The sequence below is a fragment of the Stegastes partitus genome, unplaced genomic scaffold (genome assembly GCF_000690725.1).
Source record: "Stegastes partitus isolate 25-593 unplaced genomic scaffold, Stegastes_partitus-1.0.2 Scaffold314, whole genome shotgun sequence".
Taxonomy (NCBI): domain Eukaryota; kingdom Metazoa; phylum Chordata; class Actinopteri; family Pomacentridae; genus Stegastes; species Stegastes partitus.
The window spans coordinates 290,290-310,085 of NW_007578045.1; the positions used below are offsets into that span (position 1 = coordinate 290,290).

Below are 19,796 nucleotides of genomic sequence, written 5' to 3' on the forward strand. Positions count from 1 at the left end.
CTCGCACAAATTTGCTCATTGGCACAAAAAACAGGTTTTGTAGGGAAACCATAAGAAGGTTATCGGATCACTCGTTGGTTCTTGGATTTCTGGGACCTACTGGAGCTAGAGTATACAGTGCAGTATGTAAGTATTTGGACAGGGATTTTGGCCCTGTAGTCCAGCACTTGGAGGGTAAAGTGTTAAATTTCAGGTTTAATTTAAAGGCATTCACATCAAAATTGAGTGAAGAATGTAGACAGCATTGTCCTATCATTTGCTACACTGTTCCAAAATTAGGGGTATTATGTGTTCAAGGGCTGTAATTCTACACTCATGACGACGTAGATGAGAACACCTTCAATCACCAGTAAAGCTGATATTTCTAATCCAGTGTGCTGGAGTACCGAGCCAATGAAACATGATGAAAAGCGTGTTTATGACCAAATACTTAGACTGCACTGTAATGGTATTAAGATGAGGACAGATGACAGGGGCATCAAGTTACTCTTACTTTGAATAAGGGTGAACCGTTGATATTCCATCGCCGAGTGCTGGGTTTCTTGAGTCGAGACTGTGAAATGTGTGGGACAACAACATGAGACATGGAAGGAAAGACGACCTGGAAGCGCCTGCCCTGTTCTGACTCTTCCACCGACTTTAAGGTTCAGCACGGACTTGTTCAACCAGCAAATTGCTGGGTTCAAACCGAAAACTTAACCTAAACCCAATGTCAACACCTACCTGCTGTAGCTGTTTGTTAGTGCTGTTAGTCTGGGAAAGGGACTAAATCACAAAACAAGAATGTGACTGGGGATTCGAGGCGATGATCGCAAACCATCAAGAAATACATCTGGAAGTGCTATATCCATTTAATTCCTCAGCTTTGAATATTACGTCTAGTGTGAGACATTCCCAGTCATATTCATGCTGATGTAAGCCTCTCATGAACAGGCAACATGCATGTTGCCCAACATGCATAACAAAGGCAAGGGACTAAGAAGGCACAACACTCTGTTCCTGAGTAATCAACTTGGAGGAACTTGCTGCTAGTCAGGGTGGGAGCTGGACGCGTTAAGCCATGTTAGAGATTTCATATGTGGGGACGCAAGAGGTGGCGGGATTGTGGATGTAGTGGTATAGCTACCATGTTCATAAGGCCATGGCTTCACAGTCACACTCGGAATGGTGTGTTTAAGAGGAAGGAAAGGCAGGCTGAGACACACTCATGCACACACACACTACAATCACGCACACCTGCGCTTTTCACCCATCCACTCATTCAAGATGCATCTAACTCACGCACTCACCCACACACACTTGCATACAGCAGGTGCAGGCTGACTCAGCGCAGTACCTGGGGGGTTACAGTGGAGAGGGAGGGGCACTGAGAGATGTTTTTGGCTACCTGCAGAGCCTCTATCCTCAGGGCAGCAAGCACCAGCTCCTCCTTGGCCACACACATGAGGGCCAAATTTCAGGGGTAAGGGAGGAGGGTGGCGGCCCAAGGATGAGAGAGGAAAGGGAAAACATATAGAAACTTGAGTTGAGCGCAAATACTTTTGCTCTCTACATTGTTATGCACCATTAATCTATTTTGCGCATCAAGCTAAAAACTGAAACTTACAAAAGAGGAGGAAACAATGGGAAAATGAAAAGGCAGGATGTAATATGGCGATACAATGGAAATAATGGTCGTACATAAACACGCACACACACACAGTCACATATCAAGACCACAAATGGGCAACCAGAGCCAACACCTGAAAGGTTTATCAAGTAGGGTCATATGTGGTCTGTCAACACACCTGGAGTTTTTGGGCGAATGCAGTGGGGTTGGTCTCAGCCAGGTCGGGCTCCAGGTACTGCAGGGGGTCGTCACACTCAGACAGCATGTCTAACAGGGGCATGGCCAGGGCTGGAGCAGGGGCCTCCACAGGGCCCTGGCTATGGGGCTACAGAGGGCACCAGGAGGAGTAGGCAGAGGGCAGGGAGGAGGGCAGGGAACAGCATGGCAAAGCAAGCGCTGAGTGTTTGAGTGGCAGCATTGGGAGTTGATTCATTGAATTTAAGCAGGGAGCCTAGTGTGGCGGACTGGCTATCTGTTATCAGTGGCAAAGCTTTAATGAGAATCACTATGAGTGATGGTATTCATGTTGGAGGGCTGAGTCACGGCCTATGATGAAGCATACGCAGCAGTGGCACTCTGTCTCCCCCTTGTGGCTCAACAATAACATGGCGTAAATGTTCCAAAATCAAAAATGACAGATTTTTTTAACATGATGGTGACTAGACACAGACATGATTTTCCCCCCAACATATGTGATACGTACTCAGTTTAAATATTTATAAAAGGTATTTTGACTCACCTGCTCATCCCTCTCTGTGCTCTGCGTTCGGCTGAGGGCTTCGCTTTCTCTCTTCCTGCCCTTGTCCCCAGCGGAGCCCTCGGGACCAGGCCGTGGACTCAGCACTGGTGTCTTCATACCTGCTGTTATCTGGGCCTCCATCTCCTCAAAACTCCTGCATAGAATGAGACAAACAGGCGAAGTTGGGGGTGGAGGGACGCAAAACATGCAATGTACCGTGTATGATTGATGACAGTGTTAATGAAAGCATTGCTGAAGTATCTGAAATGCAAGAGTTATGCAATCCGAATCACTGCGGTTGACATTCACCATACTCGAGAATAAGAAAGAGGCTGGGCATTGCACTGTAAGACTTAAAACGCACACATAGTTCACCATGTAATGTTGCAACAAGTGAAATGTACTTTACCCTGTGCAGGGAGAGCTGGGCTCAGATCCATGTGCACATGTGTTTTTGGTTAAGCTGTCAGATACTGAGTCCAACTTCAAGTACAAAGATGGCTTCTTCACAGACAGTGGCTACAAGACACACAACATGAAAACAGAAAAAGTGTCAGAATTTTCTAATGTTACTTTGCTTTTGTTAGCCAAAATCTCGTACATAAAATGTATATTATAATTACACTAAATATTAAAAACAGCAGACATAAACAAATGCAAACTAAATCAGTGAATAACATCAAATACTCACTGGGGAAGAGGAACCAATCTTCTCCATGTACTCAATTTCATAGTCTTGCACTGAGACGGACAGACAAAACAAAGTATTAAAAGCAGAAGACATACACCAGACGTGTCAACCAGTGTTGAGCTCTAGTCTGATGGGATCAGAGGCTGAAGCAGGACTGTGTAGTTCATCTCTGACCCAGATGGGTTGAGCCAGACAGCCTCTGCAGGTCAGAGGGCAGTGGGCCAGCAGGCTTATTTCACTGCCACAAGAATCAATAACATTGTTGTATGAATAAAGAGTGGCCAATAGCTGTACATGAGGATTTATCCAAATATAAGCTTCGAATTTCCCTTCGAGCCCCATCTGTCTGTGGTATGCTTTGATGTCTCTTAGCAGTTATTTGGACGCAGGTGGCCAGAGGTACAAAGACTCAGACAGTTATGTCTCACCTGGAGCCTCCTGAGGAAGACTGTTCTCATTAACAAAGGATGTAAGGTCACATGGCTGAGGGAATTCTTGTTGGTCAGAGTTCAAATCTGCATCCATATCGTGCAGAGCCGTCCACTTGTGACTGGTGGAGGAGGCCAGCTTCTCCTCGTCTGTGGCATGGTCATCCTGTGCATGATGGGAGGAAGGTTCATCTGCAGACGTTGCATCCTGCATCACAAAAAATTATGCAGAGCGAAATGGCACAGTCAGATGAAGAAAGAGGGAGAAAAACGGATGGATAGCAGTGACAGGCAAGTGAGAAAGTATAAATATGGATCAATACAAACCTCTGACATTGGTGATTTCTTTGGTGACCTCTTCACTCTGAAAGTATTACTGAGAAAAAAAGAAAATCATCAAGATCCAGAAACACTTAGGGCTTTTAGTACGAAACTCCTTATTAGATTCAACGCTTACTGTCTAACCTGTGTGTTTATAGTCGCAAATTCTAACCTGTTAAGCTGGATGGATACATCTGCTTTTGCATAAAAGGAAAACATAATTTGCATAGAGCAGCATTTCCGTATGTCCAACAGTACTACTTACTGTGCAGCTGAAATAAATGAAACAGCGAAACTGTTTGTGACTATTGTTGAATCTGTAGTTAGTAACTGTACAGTGAAGAGTAATGGCAAATGAATATTATGTTATGAACAGTTTACTTTTTACACATATCAACAAATATCACAGACCCTAGACAGGGAGGTCTTTGACAATGTAGCTGAGTGGTTAGGACACTGATGCAAACTTAATGTAGATTAATTGTTATTGATGGGTTTCTACTTTTCGCCTTTCTCTTGCTCAGTGTTTAGTGTCACAAATCCAAAAATATATAAATTATTTAAAAAAATACAAGCAATTTTCATCAACTTTTAAGATAATCATCCTGTTTTACTGTCTGAATTTAATGCAGGATTTTTATCTGAGTAATGCTTTATCAGCTTGTGAAATTTCTGCAATTTTTGCAGATGTTGTACATTTTTGCTATTAATCATTAATTGATATGTAATACCTCCTGAGCTCATTTGTAGTTAATATAAATGGGCAATTAACAAAGAAAAAATATATATCTAGTACTACTGTTTTTCAGTGATAGCCAACAATGAACACAAGAGGGAGCACAAGCACCTTCTTGCTGAACATTTAAAAATGGACACCTGACACGTGGAAGAAACCCATTTTACCAGCTTCAGCAGAAAAAGAGGATGGACCATAACCTAATTGGATTTCTTGCCATATTTTTGCTTTGGAAAAAGTTCTGATCAAAACCATTACAGTCCGTTAAAGTGTGACTGCCAAAGGCACCAACATAACACAGCAATACACTCATTGCTGACTTTATTGGGTACAATTGTGAAATCTAATGTAATTCAGTGCAACAGCTCTGCCATAAATTCTGCTTTTACAAACTTTATATATTTTCAGTTGTTGATGATGTTGGCAAAAAAGGTGATGGTTTTACTTTAAGTTCATTATTGATGTCAAGGAGAGAGGTCGTAAATATTCATTGCAGGTATATAAAATATTGAAAGATGTTATATTACTCCATCATTTAATATTTATAATAAACAAGCATTCCCTATACTTGCATCACTGACAACATCAATTCCACTAAAGAGTTTTGTAAAGGTAGAGCTGATGGAGGAGCTGATATATTGGATTGCATTAAATTTGACAGGTGTACCTAATAAAATGGTCGGTGAATCTCCATGTGTTTTACGTTGTCAATACGTCATTCAGCAACACCTCATTGAATAGTGTTTCACCTTCTTCTATTGGTAAGGTTAAAAGCTTTTTACATGGCTGACCACACCCAACCATGATGCAATGTTGCACAATTTCAACCCTGCTGGTGGATTCTCTACAAAATTATTAAATTATTAAATGCTTAAATATTTTGAAACATATTTGACACTTATTTTAGTAATTACTGAGGCCATTTACCAGTACGACTATCTTAACAGTACTATGATGTTCTTTATCTGGCATACAACTCGGATTGTAGCATATGTCAGACATAATTTAAAACAAAACTGAAAACTGACATCCTCCAGTTAAGATGGGTAGAATTCAAAAATTTTATATGGATTTGTTTGATAAGGGATTGCGATGTTTCTGTTAATAGGAAGAGGGACAGCAGGGCAACATGCTGCTTTAAAAGGTGGAATTAAGGGTCAAAAAGGGTGGATGGTGATGTTGTCCCTGTACTTACAACAGACAACATAGAGAGGACACACCCCTGGACTTCCTGTGACATATGGGAATACACAGACACAGGTGACAGAGAGACAGACAGACGACACTGGCATAATAGACTAGTGAACCACATACAAACACAGACTAAGTTAAAATCCTCACAGAAGCCCACATTCCTACACATGTTCTGAAAAAACGTGTGGACTTTGGAAGAATGTGTGATCCTCTGGTAATACTGTGTGAACTTACGATTTGATAGGAGTTTTCTTCTTCTTGGCAGGTTTGTTCTGGTTTTGGTCCTGCAGTTCTCCAATGTTGTCGTTGTCATTTTCATTATCATTATAGTCATTGGATGAGACCTCAAAGGAGGCCGATGCCTTAGGAGGGGAATTGGCCATCTTGTTGGAGGATTTGAAAGGGTCTATGGAGTCATCAAAGTTGTTGGGGTCAAACTCATAAGACGGCCTGGACAGTTTGGGGGAGTTTGCGATGCCTTTCTTTGAAGAAAATGGATTGAAATTTGGATCATCCCACTTGTCAGGTTCAAAGTTGTAAGATGCTTTGGACCCAGGAATTTCATCCTCATTGCCGTTGTGGGTTGCCGGAGGGTTGTTGTCCAGCTGCTCCGTCTGTGCTGGAGGTGCCTTTTTCAGGCCCAGCTTTGGTTTCCTCAGAGGCATCTTGGCACCAGGCTTCTTACCCACTTTCTTAGGTGGAGGAGAGGCTTGATGCGGAGCCTCACAGCTCTCCTCAGAGTAATCAAACTCCAGTCTTACTGGTTGACGTTTGGGTAAAATAGGTTGTTCCTCTGGGTTGGTAATTGGTTCTTCAAGAGAAGCGGGGGGAATGGGGTGATATGGTTCAACAGCAGGGAGAGAGGAACTCTCTGGAGGGGTGGCGATGGGGACACAGATAGAATCTTTGCGACCCAAGACAGGGGAATTGGCAATTTTACTACCTCCAGTCTTGAAAGGGTTGATGTTCTCAAAATTCTCTGGATCCCAATTGTAGGAGGCACTAGGAGGAATCGGGGATTCGTCGTTGACCGTGAGATTAACAGGAAGAGGGATCTCCTCCTGGCACAAGGGTAAGGCAGGGATGACAAGGCTCTTCTCTTGGCTGGCTTGGCTGGTACTACTCGTCTCCTCTGGCAGAGGAGGAGGAGTCTCCACACGGTTCTTCCTGGTTCTTCTGAGAGTTCCTCCAGGACTTGGTGTGGCAGAGCCTGCTTCGGTTTCCTCCTGAGCTTGGAGAGGGCTGGCAGTGCGAGGCTTTGCTCGCTTCTTGATTTCTGGGGTGCTGCTGGATGAGGCTGGCCTTGGGCTCTCTGGGTTGGAATTTTGTCTGAGGAGAGGCTTCTTCTTTACAGATCCAGGACGGACTTTCTTGGGCCTACGGAGTGTCCCTGGTGCACTCTCGGTACCTACACTGAAGGATTCAGAATGTGGACGGAAACCTCCTGACACTGATCCGTCCAACAGACTGGAACTGTCTAGTTCTCCTCCCTGGAGGCTGAGGGAGCGGGTTAGAGTGTGACTTGTTGGCTCTGTAGCAACAAAGTCGATGTTATAGGTACCACTGGCAGCAATGGGCTTGTTTTCATCAAAAGCAATGGATGGAGAGCGAGAGGGTGCATCAGCTATAGTCAAGTCAGAGTCAGGATTATCGACTGAGGTGTCTGGGACTGCAAAAGATGGAAAAAAATACAGAATATAACACAAATGTTTCTTTTAGCAAAAAGAAAAAATCCAAGCAGCATTTAAATATAACTAAAAAGGGATAATCATAAATTTGAACCAGTTTGTAGGTGAGATGCAGGTGATAACAAGAAAGCCTGCATAGACTATACACTGCAGCTAGTATTTGACACATCCAATTATAGAAATGAATGTGGTATAAATCATTTATTAAGAGTCTCTCAACTGTACAGAAAAGCATGAAAAAAATAACCACACTAGAAAGAGAAAGAGGAGACCGATGTTTCTTTTCATGATATCCGAAACGTGTCGGTTTTGTGCACTGGAGACGGTCTCAACACAAAAAAAGCTAGATCTGAAATACAACTTAATTCCACTAGATGGTGTAATAATGCTTCCGATAACAATCCAGGTTTACTGTAGTGTAACAGAAGATGAACCTGTGTAACAGTTAAGCACACATCCTACAATAAATCTCCTTCTGTACCTTTGTCATTAGATGTTAGTTGTTCTTTCTGAGGCTCAGTGGGAGAAGCAGCCTTCACTGGAGTTGTAGATTCTGGGGTTTCAAAAGCTCCATCAGAGTCTGAGCTCCTATAACAAAGGATAAGGACATAGTAAGCGAAGGCTGCTGTGAATCAGACTCTATGTCAGGATCAATACATTAATCGCGATTAATGTCAAGAACAACATTATATCACAAAGGACAAAATCATTTTCCAAGCAAGCAGCTCTGATATCACTCTTGAGGCAATATATTGTGTACATTTGTTATAATACAGATTCAACAAAGGCAGAATATTGCATGTGCGTGCATTTTATCGAGTATGTAAGGCAGCAATTGCAATTCCCTGTATTGGTAAAACAATAAGCCCCAGGCTAGTACGAGCTTCTGTTTTTATTTTCAAAGGAATTTAATGGCTACAATGAAAATGCTGAATCTGCAGTGAGGTGACAGATAATGACACACCTGAGATCCAGTATCACAACACAAAGATTACCACTCCAGACCATTTCAACATATTACAGTTATAAAACACAACCGACGGACTGAAGGAAACACTGAGCCAAAAACCAAGATATTATAGATTTGTGCATGAGAAAAGGCTGCAAATAAAGTCAATACACATTATCATTCTAAGCAAAAGAAATATTGATTGGTCGTTCTTGTCATCTTGTACATACATATGCATTTGTGCTCTCAACACACCCTGAAAACCAAGCTCCATGCTCTGATGGTCAGTATATTATCTGGCGGCATGTAGCCCACGTCTCCCATCCTGTCTCACCTCTGTCTGACCGGTTCCCCGGCAGCCCTGATCATACTGTCATGATGTGAGCCCCAGGAGAGACGCCGGAGTAGCCCCAGAGCTGGATCCGAGTCTGGGCTGTTCCCGTCTCCTGCCCCTCCCAGTAGTGTATCCCAGCCCCAGCGAGCCCACTGCAGTGGAGACAGAGCCTGCCACGCACTCACTGCCATGGCTGCCGGTGGGCTACACCTCTCCGCACCACAATGTTGCTGCCTGACACACAGCTAGACGCCCACTGCCTCTTCCTACGATGATGGCGGGGACCACTGGATCCCACCGTTCCTCTGCCTTCTCTCTTTTTCTCTAATGTCCAGTATCCAGATCTCTTTGTTTCCAATCTAGAGTCCTTTCACGTTGCACCTCTTTGTCATTTGTAGCCATATCAGTGTCTCCACTCCTCCCCAGTAAGAAATGATGTCTCCCAATCTCAATGAGACTGTCTGCAGAAGCCCACCTCCTGCATTACTGTATATTCTGGCAACCTCTCTCTCGCTCCCTCCCTCTCTCTCACCCAGCCATCCTCTCTCTACTTTCCTCCCGCCCTCTACCCCTCTCCCTCTTGCTCCTGAAATACTCTGCTGTATCCATACAGAAAAGGTCTACTACCCACCAGCCAAACCACTTCCGAAAAAGCTCGTTATCTATGTTACCACTGCATCTGGAATATTACACCCCTTTAACTTTATTCATTTATAGTGTCCATCTTAATTTTGGCAAAATGCAACAAACAGTTTTGTCTTAAAGCAAAGACACACCTCAGTTTTACTCCACAAACCTTATTGATCCACCTAATCGGTTGCTGAGGCTATTGAGCATCATGTGGGCATCATGTGGAGGTCCTTTGTCAAAGACACATGATTGGATCAAATAAAAGCCTGTACCATGAAAAACACAGGGGGTCTGGAACACCATCAGACCATCACTATGGCCAACATGGAGCAAACTAAACACAAATTCAGAGCTGAAATATTCATGTTTTTTAGGTAGAAAATGCCTTGCTGTCATGGTAAATATGTCCTCTATCTCTGATGTCACATCACAGCAGTGATGGAGGTTTATCTCAACCAAAGACTGACGTGTTTTACTAGCAATGCAATGTTCTTCCCTGACAAATCTAAACAATTCATCACGCTACACTCATGTTAAAACCACAACAAGGTATCAAATGATTAGTGTTGCTTATTTAATGCTTTTTTTTTCTCCACTATGTTAACCCTGCTAAGGTGTTGTGATGCCAGATGAGACAGCACGTGGGCAGAGCTGTAATCTCTTCGAGGGCCCAGTGTGTCCCAGCAGGATAAGACTGGTCTGCCTAGACATCCATCTGGATCAATCACTGGGAGCTGGGATCATATTGTCAGATGGTCAGAAGGGCAGTGACAAAGACACAGAGAGTTTGCAAAGATGAAATAAGCATAAAAGACAACAAGTTAGATGCAGAATGGGAATTAAAAGTCTTCTGCAAATGTATTAATGAAGAGAGATTCAGCTGCCTGTGAATGGCTGTGATACGATTCAGCCCTTAAAAATACGCTGTTTTCTTGAAAACGGATGCAAAAAAAAACAAAAAAAAGGAAAAAAACAAGATAATTAGGACTCATTACAGCTCTGTTTATGTCCTTGCAGACAACATTTTTTATGCAACTGCAAACACTGTGTTACTATGGTAACTGGAGGTTGTTCCCGCCATATGTTCCACTACGGTGGATGAAAACGAAAAAAAAAGGGGGGGGGGGGTTGATGCGCACAATCCAACACACACACACACACCACATGGTTCAGTAAAGTGTGTTATATGATAGAGAAGGCAATTAAGACACACTGCAGACATATGAGGCAAGCAGAGTGATTAGTATTGATCATCTTTATTCAAACTGATACCAATGGCATCTGATAAACCTGAAATCAGACACTGAAAGCAGTGCTGTAATTAACTGTGGGCATGAATCAAATTAACAGGGTGAAAGGAAATGGCTTCTGTGTTAATGCACTCACACCTTCCTCTGCTCCTGCGGTGCATAGTAGCAGACAAAATATAGAAAAAGAGGTAAAGCAGAGCGTGGGTAAGCAGTCGATTTATGGGGGCGAATAGAAACAAAGAGAGCAGCAGTTAATAGCAGCCTCTCGCAGGCTGAGATGACTGCCTGGAGACAGAGAGAGAGAGACTCTGCAGCGTGAGGCAGGGAGATGCTGCATTTCAGACAGACAGACGTGTCTCTGCTTCCAGCCAAATTCAACCCCGTCTGTCTCAACAGCTTTCACAGTGCTGGAGGGAGAGGCTTCACCAGCCACTGGGGGGGGAAAGGGAAATATGGCTCCACCTACACGTAAACCAAAAACCACCTCACAGGAAATGAAGAAGATGAAAATCAAGCAAATTTTGACATCACCATTAAAGACTGATATAAGGAGGCAACTGTGATTAGATAAAAACTGATGGAAAAAGGAGCAGAAGGGGGGGATAAATGGAGGCAGGCGGCTGGTCTCTAAGCAGCTGTGTGATTAGCCTCAATGGATTATCTGCCGCACACTACCTCCATCATCTCCCGACTGCCATAGTCGTCTAAACCTTGTCTGTCTGGACACCAACTATCATCAAGCTGTTTCCAATCCCCTCGTCTTTTACCTTTAATCCCCCTGCGTTCTCTCACTTTCTGCTCATTCTCTATACTTTATCTTCCTTTTGTTATCGTCTCCTGATCCTGCAATCTTTTTCCTCTCAGGTTGTTTTTTTTGTTTTCGGTATTAGGTTGTTTTCTGGGCATCAAAGAATCTACAGCTTGCCTGACAGACAAAAAGGGAAAAACTGCAGCTTAGTCAGGGATGGGCAGCATAAAGGGACAGTTCAGTAAACTGTAAATCTGTCACATGCTTTGCACTAGTAAATGTCTGTGATAATAATAATATATCAGCTGATTTTATGAGAAAAAACAATTTAATTTTCTTAAAATCATGTACTGCGACTGTATGACAACAAGGCGACATGTCTGCTTCATTTTCTATTATAAAGGTAAAATATGGAGTCTATACGTGTGGTCTATCCTCTAAGATAGAACTACGGAGGCCAACAGAGGGAGCTCCTGTGCTTTAATCCCTGTGATGAATGAGCGTCTGGATTTAAAGTATTACATCATAGCCCCTGAACACCACAACAGCCTATTTTCATTTTACAACACCTTCTACACAGATGTGATGTGGTCAGCAGGGAGCAGCTTGGAGAGGCCAAGAACACAAAGCAGCTATGTCTTCTGCAGATGATTCTTCAACCCTGTGAACTGAAATCTTACAGAGAATCACTGTGCACCCTCTACAGGTCACATAAACAAAACCTGAATGAAAAAGGGTTTTTCTCAAACAGCAGATGTCGTGTAGTTGTGTCTCCCTATCTTCCGTCCAGACTGACATCAGCTTCAGTCGGAAAAGATCTCTCCTCCTTTTGTCCGAGGAATCCTCTCAAAACAAAGAAGCCACGAAGACAAAAGAGTGTCAGACTAAGATAATCTCAATGAGTAATACCTCATCTAGGCTAATCTGAGGCACTGACTGCGAGCAGATGGCACATTAAAAGACAACGAGGGTGAGGAGGCCAGCAAGACAAAATATCAGCAAGAGGGAGGTTGGGTTTAAAATATCTCTTTATTTGATTATGGCATCAGGTTTGTTCAGATTACTGCCTGAAAGACATGCGGCGGTAGAGAATAACTCCTCAGGAATACTGAAAACGACACATGTTGGACTGAATTTCTAAAAAGTGCCTTGAGCGTAAACATAAAATGGTCCATTCCAAAACACTTAACACTCCCAGATCAGAGCCCTACAGTGCTTTGATGTGTGAATGCTCTTTCTCGCATCAGTGTTTTTGACAGTTACACAATGTACTAACGCTAGATATGGTGCTTCTCTTCTGCACACCTGTAGGAAAACAGCTGCTACCGTGCTGCAATCAATACCTCTATTTAGTTTTTATAAAAGAATTCAGTCCTCTAAGGTCTGAACCGCGCAGAGCTTTGAGATTAAAAATGGTTGTTTTATGCCATAAATCATTCATACGGAGCGAGCAGTCCCTTCCCTTCATCCCTCTCCTCTGTTCCTCCCCAGGTATTTCTTCCCTTGTGCAGTAGTGTGTCTGAGATATAAATAAAACAAAGTGGAGCACTCTTGCTCAGTCTCTAACTCTGACTCTCTCCACTCCCCCCCTCACACAGCGTGTTCTATTTCAACACGGTCACCAGCTCCTGCTCCCAGCGCGCCAGTCGCGTCCTCCTTCCCACAGAACAAAACATCACCCCACCAGCCTCCCGGCGGTACCTACTGTACTGTATCCTGCTTCCCACAGGCTCAACCTGCAGCACTATTGTGTTTCCTCCATACTAACTGTGCTGCACCCTGATGCACATGTGTCTGTGCACGTGCTCCAGGTTTTCTCATCCTTATTTACATCACAAAAGCAACAATGTTGACGTGCTCAGTTGACTGCATTTGAGTGTCATAGTCTGGTGGGGGGTTTTATGGTAATATGTATGGAGAGATGGAGGAAGAAGAGAAAGCTAGAATGTAAACAACAATGACTCACAGAGATTTCTTGCAGCCTCTATCTTTCAACAATAACAGCGATGAGCCATATATGTACCTATACTTTTACTCGCAGGTGTAATCTGGATAATAAAATCACCCAGCACACATATGAGCATTTATGTGGCATGAAAGACCAATGCAAAGCCATGAATAAATAAAGACACATCATATGCCAGTCCTCCATCTTTTGCATAAATTGCAGTTCTCCTTTTTAATTTGTTTGTCATTTTCAGACACAACACTGAGCAGGAACGCAGATTAAGTCAAACTCACATGTGTTCTTGAGATGGACAGTGGGTCTGTCCTTGCTCCATGGACTCGTTGGCTCCCATCCTCAGCTAGCTCTGCCTCCCCTGCCCCCCCTGCCTTCTCCTGATCTCCAGCCACCCTCCACATTCACCTGCTACCCCCAAAACTCCTTCTCTTTATGACTGGGGTCCTCTCTGAGTGAAGGCAGGCAGCCTGCGTTAGAGGAGGCGAGCAGCGGCTGGGCTGGCTGTGCTGCAGTGCAGAGGATGAGCGAGTTCTGCTCGCATCAGGAGCGAAGCAGTGGATGATTAAGGGCTCCTCACTTTAGGCTCAGCATCCCCAATCCTCTGCCTCTCTACAGGCTGGGAATATTCCTGCTTCTCATCTGGTGATAGAATGATGCTGCGCCAGATGGAATAGAATCTCCAAGAGCAGAATGCAAAGAGGGAAGTAATCCAAAAGAAAAACGATGTAATTGTAATAATAATCCTGCTGTCTTGCTGTTTTGCATGGGTGTCTGAGGTGCCTCTTCCTCTGTTTGCTTTCTGATATCGCTGAGCTGTGTTGCTGCTCTGACTGCCTCCTCCCCCCTCTTCCCTCCACACTCTCTCCCCCGACACCAGCCTCCTGCGCCTTTAAAAAGACAAGCAGCTTTTTTCCGTCTGCTACTGCGACTATGCAGGAGAGCCAAACAATAGCAGACCCCCAAACCCCTCTGGTTAACAGGCGCTTTCTCCTTCACGCCGTCAGTCCCCTTCTTCCTCTCTCCCACGGTGAGCATACCTTATGAATTTGCCTTTCTCCTACCAGGATCACCCCCCTCTCTCTCACCTAGTGAGTCTCACAGTGAGAATTTCATTTTTGTGCCTCCTTTCACACAATGGAAGCTTCCAACACTCAGCTTAGCCAACCAGAGGGATGCCTGAGGTAAACAATAGACTCCGAGAAACTAGTATGTGAGTGTGTTATTCAACTCTGTTCTCTTTCATTCAAGCCAGTCCACCAGCAATTCTGTAACAGCGCATTTTAACAAAAAAGGCATAAAAACAAAACAAGGAAACTAAAGCTGAGATTACAGATATCTCATTATTGCTTTACCATACATTCTTTGATAAAGAGACAAAGATCTATGCTTCCTGACATATGAGCATCTAAGTTTCTTGCTAGACTGCCTCCGTGTTGAATCTCTGGCAGCAGGCTGGCCTCGTAATCTAATTTAACGACACTCTGATCAAACCTCGAACTGCATTAGAGACCGCAAATGTCTCGCCGTGTCTCCCAATGTCTGTATTTTTAGTCCTCTGTGTTTGAAAGACACACAAAATATGCCCCGTGGGGTGGAAATAATAGCAAGAACAGGTTCAACAATTTTCCCATTGATTGTCAAGGCAATGGGAAAGAGACACTTTAGAAATATGAGAAGAATAAATCTATTGTGCACTCATGGGAAAGTCAGGAATTGAGGTCTCTCTACAATAACTCAAGCCTGCAGGACTTGCAGTCACACAAAGTTGCTGTATTAAGGTTTCAGGTGTCGTGTCTCTGCCTGTGAGGGCAGAAAAAGACTCAAAGAGCTTCAGTTCCTCTGCAAAACACAAAACCTGGTGTTCACGTACAAACCTAACACCACATTGAAAGAGGGGCGCGTTTGCATGTAAACATGAAGTCCATTAACTGATGAATATTGATGCGATTCTGGTCTCAAATGGGCTTGTTGGTCGATGTTTTAGGACCTGAGGGGGCAAGTAAAAATCACTGTCCACTCACAATTCCCGACGCAGACCCCTGTTAAAGAAAAAATATTGATTCCTACTTGCATGTAGACCCCTTCCCCCATACAAGTTTGTATCTGGGACAGAAATGCATGTACAATATGTGTGAAGTACATGCTCCTATTCTATTGAATGACTGACATAAACATCCTCTCTTTGTTGCAGCTTTAAGAGTGTGGCCTTGCACTTCAGCTTCAGCTGCAGAAAACGCAGAAATAAAAAATTCAACAAACTCATGCACTGGAAGATATGGCTGTGGCAGTTTTTTCTGAAAGATTCATTACTCACAACCCCGATTCAAAGAGAATTAGGGCTATCACGACCCATAGCCTGCTGGAAGGTAATAGTATATCCTTCCTGAATGTGAAGGTGCAAAGCAGTTTGGATTTTGAGGAGTAAGGGTTGAAAGTTACTGTTGCTGCTTTTGAGCATAGTGGCAGAAAAACTAATCAAACCTCTTGGTACCTCTAAAGTGATGTTTAGTTTTATGGCACACAGTGTTTAAATTTGCTAAGCGTGATTGAAGAGTCTGGATTTGCGATGCTGGCAATTTATCACTAAAACAAAATAAGAATTTGTGCCAAAAAATGTGAAAATTCTGATTGTAAAGGCACTTTAAGCTAAACTGTGTACCGTAATCATGTGATGCAAACATGTGCAGGCTCAAATTGAGCAATATAAACAAACAATATGCCCCCTAATTTGTTACAGAAAAACTCAAAGAAACAAGATTACCCAAACAACCATATGCAAGAAAAAAAAGACCACAAACTGGGGACTCCCTCCTACAGCAAATTATAGGCACTGACAAAGTATGTGATAACACAAAAACCAATAAAAAAAACATACTCTGAGAGTGTATTCAATCAGATCACCATATCTGTAAACCAAAGACATATCTAAAAAGAAAATATACTCGCAGTATGACATAAAAAGGCTGCTGTAATTAGTGAAACATCACTGCTGACACAGTTATGAAAAAGTGGGACACTAAGTCCAAAGATAGAGGACAGATCTTTGTTGGTGTGAGTAAAATATCCCACATACACTGTGAGTAGGAAATGCATTTTTTTTTGGATTCTCAAACACAATCAAGCAGCCGTGCAAGAAACAAGCCCTTCAAACGTGCATGTTGGGGGGGATTCCTGGTTTTAGATGATGACATTGATTGCTGATCTGCTGCTCTAATCCTCCTCCTGAAGACTTTTGCTGACCAGGCAGGATAAAGGGTTTGATTTTTCCTATGCCAAGAAAGAGCTGCATTGCTCTTATACACAATTACTAATGGGGAAGATTTCCTGAGTCTGCAGTTACCGGACATCTTGTTAAAACATATATTGGGAGTATCAGCAGATTAAATGACAAAGCAGGGGAGTAACCAGGGCACCTCAAAAAGAAAAGAAATGAAGGCTTCAGATATACATCGAACCACTATCTCACCAGCAGGCGTGTGTTGTGGTCGCACAATAATGGTGGTTTGTTACAAATATAGGTAAAATAGGAGGGGGAGCTGTACTATATTGTAATCTGTATAATGAAGGCCATTATATGAGGCTTCTCTACAGTGTCAAATACAAAAAAGAGACTATTAGAATAATGGTAAATGTTTGTAATATGACAGCAGGAAAAAGATTGGTTTTAGGGTTTTTAGGGGAATCCAGGAAAACAAAAGAATTAAAGCAATCCTCACTTTGTAGCTGCCGGGGACTGTCTTCACAACAGAAAGCATGTGTTTCAAATGTGTGGGAGTAACTGACAGATTAATTATCATGGAATATTATTTGGTAAAAAAAATTAAAAAATTAAAAAAAGAAGACAGCCTGCCTTGTTTTTATCACCAAAGGATGTAATTATTACTCACGCAACTCAATGAATCATTCAGGGAAAAAACATAAAAGATGTCTGTTTATAGATTACTAACATTTTCATTGTGTCATAAGAGAAAGCAACTGTCAGGCAAGCAAATTACATGTCGACCATTAATTTAATCGCCAGCTATTTCGATCATCAATTTGAGTCATTTTTAAGAAAAAAATAATCAAAACTCCCTGATTCAAGCTTCTTAAATTAAAATATTTTCAGTTCTCTTTAATCTTCTATATCAGTAAACTGAATATGTTTTAGGTTGAGGATAAAACAAGACATTTGAAGATGCTATCTTGGCCTTTGGGAAACAGTGATTACTATTTTCCATCATTTTATACACCACAGCTGAAAAATAATCAACAGATTAATCAACAATGAAACTAATTCTTATTGGCAGCACAGTTTTTTAAGTGAACGAGAGAGGTTCAAGGTCTTGTGCAGGCAGGCATCTGTCCAGCTAATGTGCCTCTGAGCCTAAAAATAAATGTCTAGCAGCTCTGAAGGAGTTGCTCATTCACTACAGGGATTGACACATTACTATTTTATTTCCATTAAAAAATGTATGTTTGAGTGTGTTTTGTATTGCACATGACCTTCATATAAGAACTAATGCATTAGATTAAAAGTATAGTACATATTTACACATACGTTGGCACAGATGTGAGTCTGTGGGCAAACAGGACTATGTGTAACATCTAATCAGAATATTTAGTCTGTGATGCTGGGTTGGTTCTCTACTCCTCTCCAGTGCTATCTGTCAGATATCATAAATAATGTAACAACACCATGCTAGCCTGGCAATCTCAAAAATGTTGGTCTTCTCAGAAAGCGGGGTGAAATTATGAAGCTACATTGGAACACAGTTGATATTATCCTGAGAAAATCCACACAGAAGATATTTTTTTTTGTGTCTATATTCAATTTAAAAGTGGTGCATACTGAGCTGGAGTATTTGTCTGTGTTCATTCATGCATGCACCAGGTGACTGCAGCAGTCAGACAGCAGAGTGCAGACACAGGCTGGCAATAAAACACCAAGCTTGGACTCTGCAAAGAGAAAAACACCCTCTGCTGGCTGTAAATAAAGCTGCACTGTGAAAGTGGCTGAGTCATTCCCTCTAATAAAATAAAGTCTATGGAATAAATTGCAAATGCAAAAGAAGACTTCAGAGGAATGTTTAGTACTTTCAGTGGGGAAACTATGCTGATTGTGAAATAATGATCATCATTTAAATGCAATCAGTATGAAATGAAAATCACCGTGTCCTCAGTTGAAAGCAGCAGCTGTGAGCGATCACTATGGCAAGAATTGAGCCATAATACGTCAAGTGGTTATGATGGGGCAGATTGTGCAATGGTGAAAAGGCGCAGTGTGTTTAAAATATCTCTCTCTATATATACACATTTGCTCCTTGTGCTTTTGCTGTATTCACCATTAACAAGCCATAATTACACAGTATGCATTTAGGTTTCCATGACCGCTAAATTCACATTAGCAAATCCTGTTTCCTTTGAGCGCATGTGGTAGGCGTGCATTGCAGTGCCATACTGTAATTTTGGGAAGGGGGTAATAAGACATAGCAGACAAAATTTGCTCAGGATTTTAGGTTGAAAATTGTATTAATTGTAAGATTCATAGAGAGAGACTGATGCCACTTTCATGAGAAAATATAAAATATGAGTCACTGGCCGGCTAGTTTAATGTTTTATACCTTGTCAACATGTTTATATGTTGTTTTTATATGTTAGAAGACATATCATGAGCAAAAATACAACCAACATTATTGCTGAATTAGGGTTTCATACATAACAAACCTCAAGAAAGCAATCCCTTTGGCTTGCATGATGAGATTTTCTGTATTATCATTCTCCTTTAAAACATATATGGCTGAATTACTCCAATATTAAAACTTGTTTTTGTGTCGCACACAGTAGTTTAAGAGTTTCCAAGTGGAGTCGTAGGTGAGCCGGTGTGCTCGAGAGGCAGAGACCTCATAGATCTTTACATTCAAAAGGAAGCAATTGAGCAAAATTACATCTAAGCAATTTAAAGGCAATTTTAGGGCATTTTGATGGGGAAAAAATAATTTCTAAATATACAATGAAAGTGTTTATAATAATAATAGAAGAAGAAGAAGAAGAAGAAGAAGAAGACTTTTTCGGAAGCGGGACAACAAACCTACAACCTACCAGCATCACCAAAGCCCACTAATTAACACATTATATCTTTTGTAATCTACACAAAAGTCAGAATGTAAAAATGACTTTTTTTCCAACTTACAATGAGTGCTGCACCATTTCTTGGATGTTAGGAGTTACTGCAACCAGCAAAAAAAAAAACAATTGACAGATTTTACTAACTTTGGACATCTAGTTGTTTCCCCTTATTTTGCGTGTTTGTGCTACGATAAGTTGTTTGTTTGTTTGCTTGCTTGCTTGCTTGTTTGTTTTTACCTTTATTCAACCTGGAAAAGTTTATTCAATGATTGCAGTATCATCAATGCAAAAATGCTGCAAGTCATATCCGAGTTGGTCTGCCTCCATGTCACATACAACCACCTGCCTGCCCCAGGTACATATTTATTGCTTGAACGTGAAAATATTATCACATCTTCACACCTTCCT

General features: G+C 42.1%; 1 protein-coding gene across 5 annotated transcripts in view; it reads right to left on the reverse strand.

The window, feature by feature from the left end:
* Positions 1-19,796, reverse strand: part of tacc2 (transforming, acidic coiled-coil containing protein 2) — a 53,278-nt gene that overhangs the window by 6,165 nt on the left and 27,317 nt on the right. For 2 of the 5 annotated variants that reach the window (XM_008283467.1, XM_008283468.1), the window contains 10 exons: positions 7,888-7,994; positions 5,953-7,387; positions 3,795-3,843; positions 3,468-3,675; positions 3,040-3,089; positions 2,758-2,867; positions 2,349-2,502; positions 1,788-1,934; positions 1,337-1,429; positions 494-553 (listed from right to left, as the gene is read on the reverse strand). In XM_008283467.1, coding sequence (XP_008281689.1) covers positions 494-553; positions 1,337-1,429; positions 1,788-1,934; positions 2,349-2,502; positions 2,758-2,867; positions 3,040-3,089; positions 3,468-3,675; positions 3,795-3,843; positions 5,953-7,387; positions 7,888-7,994 — 2,413 coding nt within the window. The remainder of the gene's footprint in view (positions 1-493; positions 554-1,336; positions 1,430-1,787; positions 1,935-2,348; positions 2,503-2,757; positions 2,868-3,039; positions 3,090-3,467; positions 3,676-3,794; positions 3,844-5,952; positions 7,388-7,887; positions 7,995-19,796) is intronic. The other 3 variants (XM_008283464.1, XM_008283465.1, XM_008283466.1) reach the window with 3 other exon arrangements.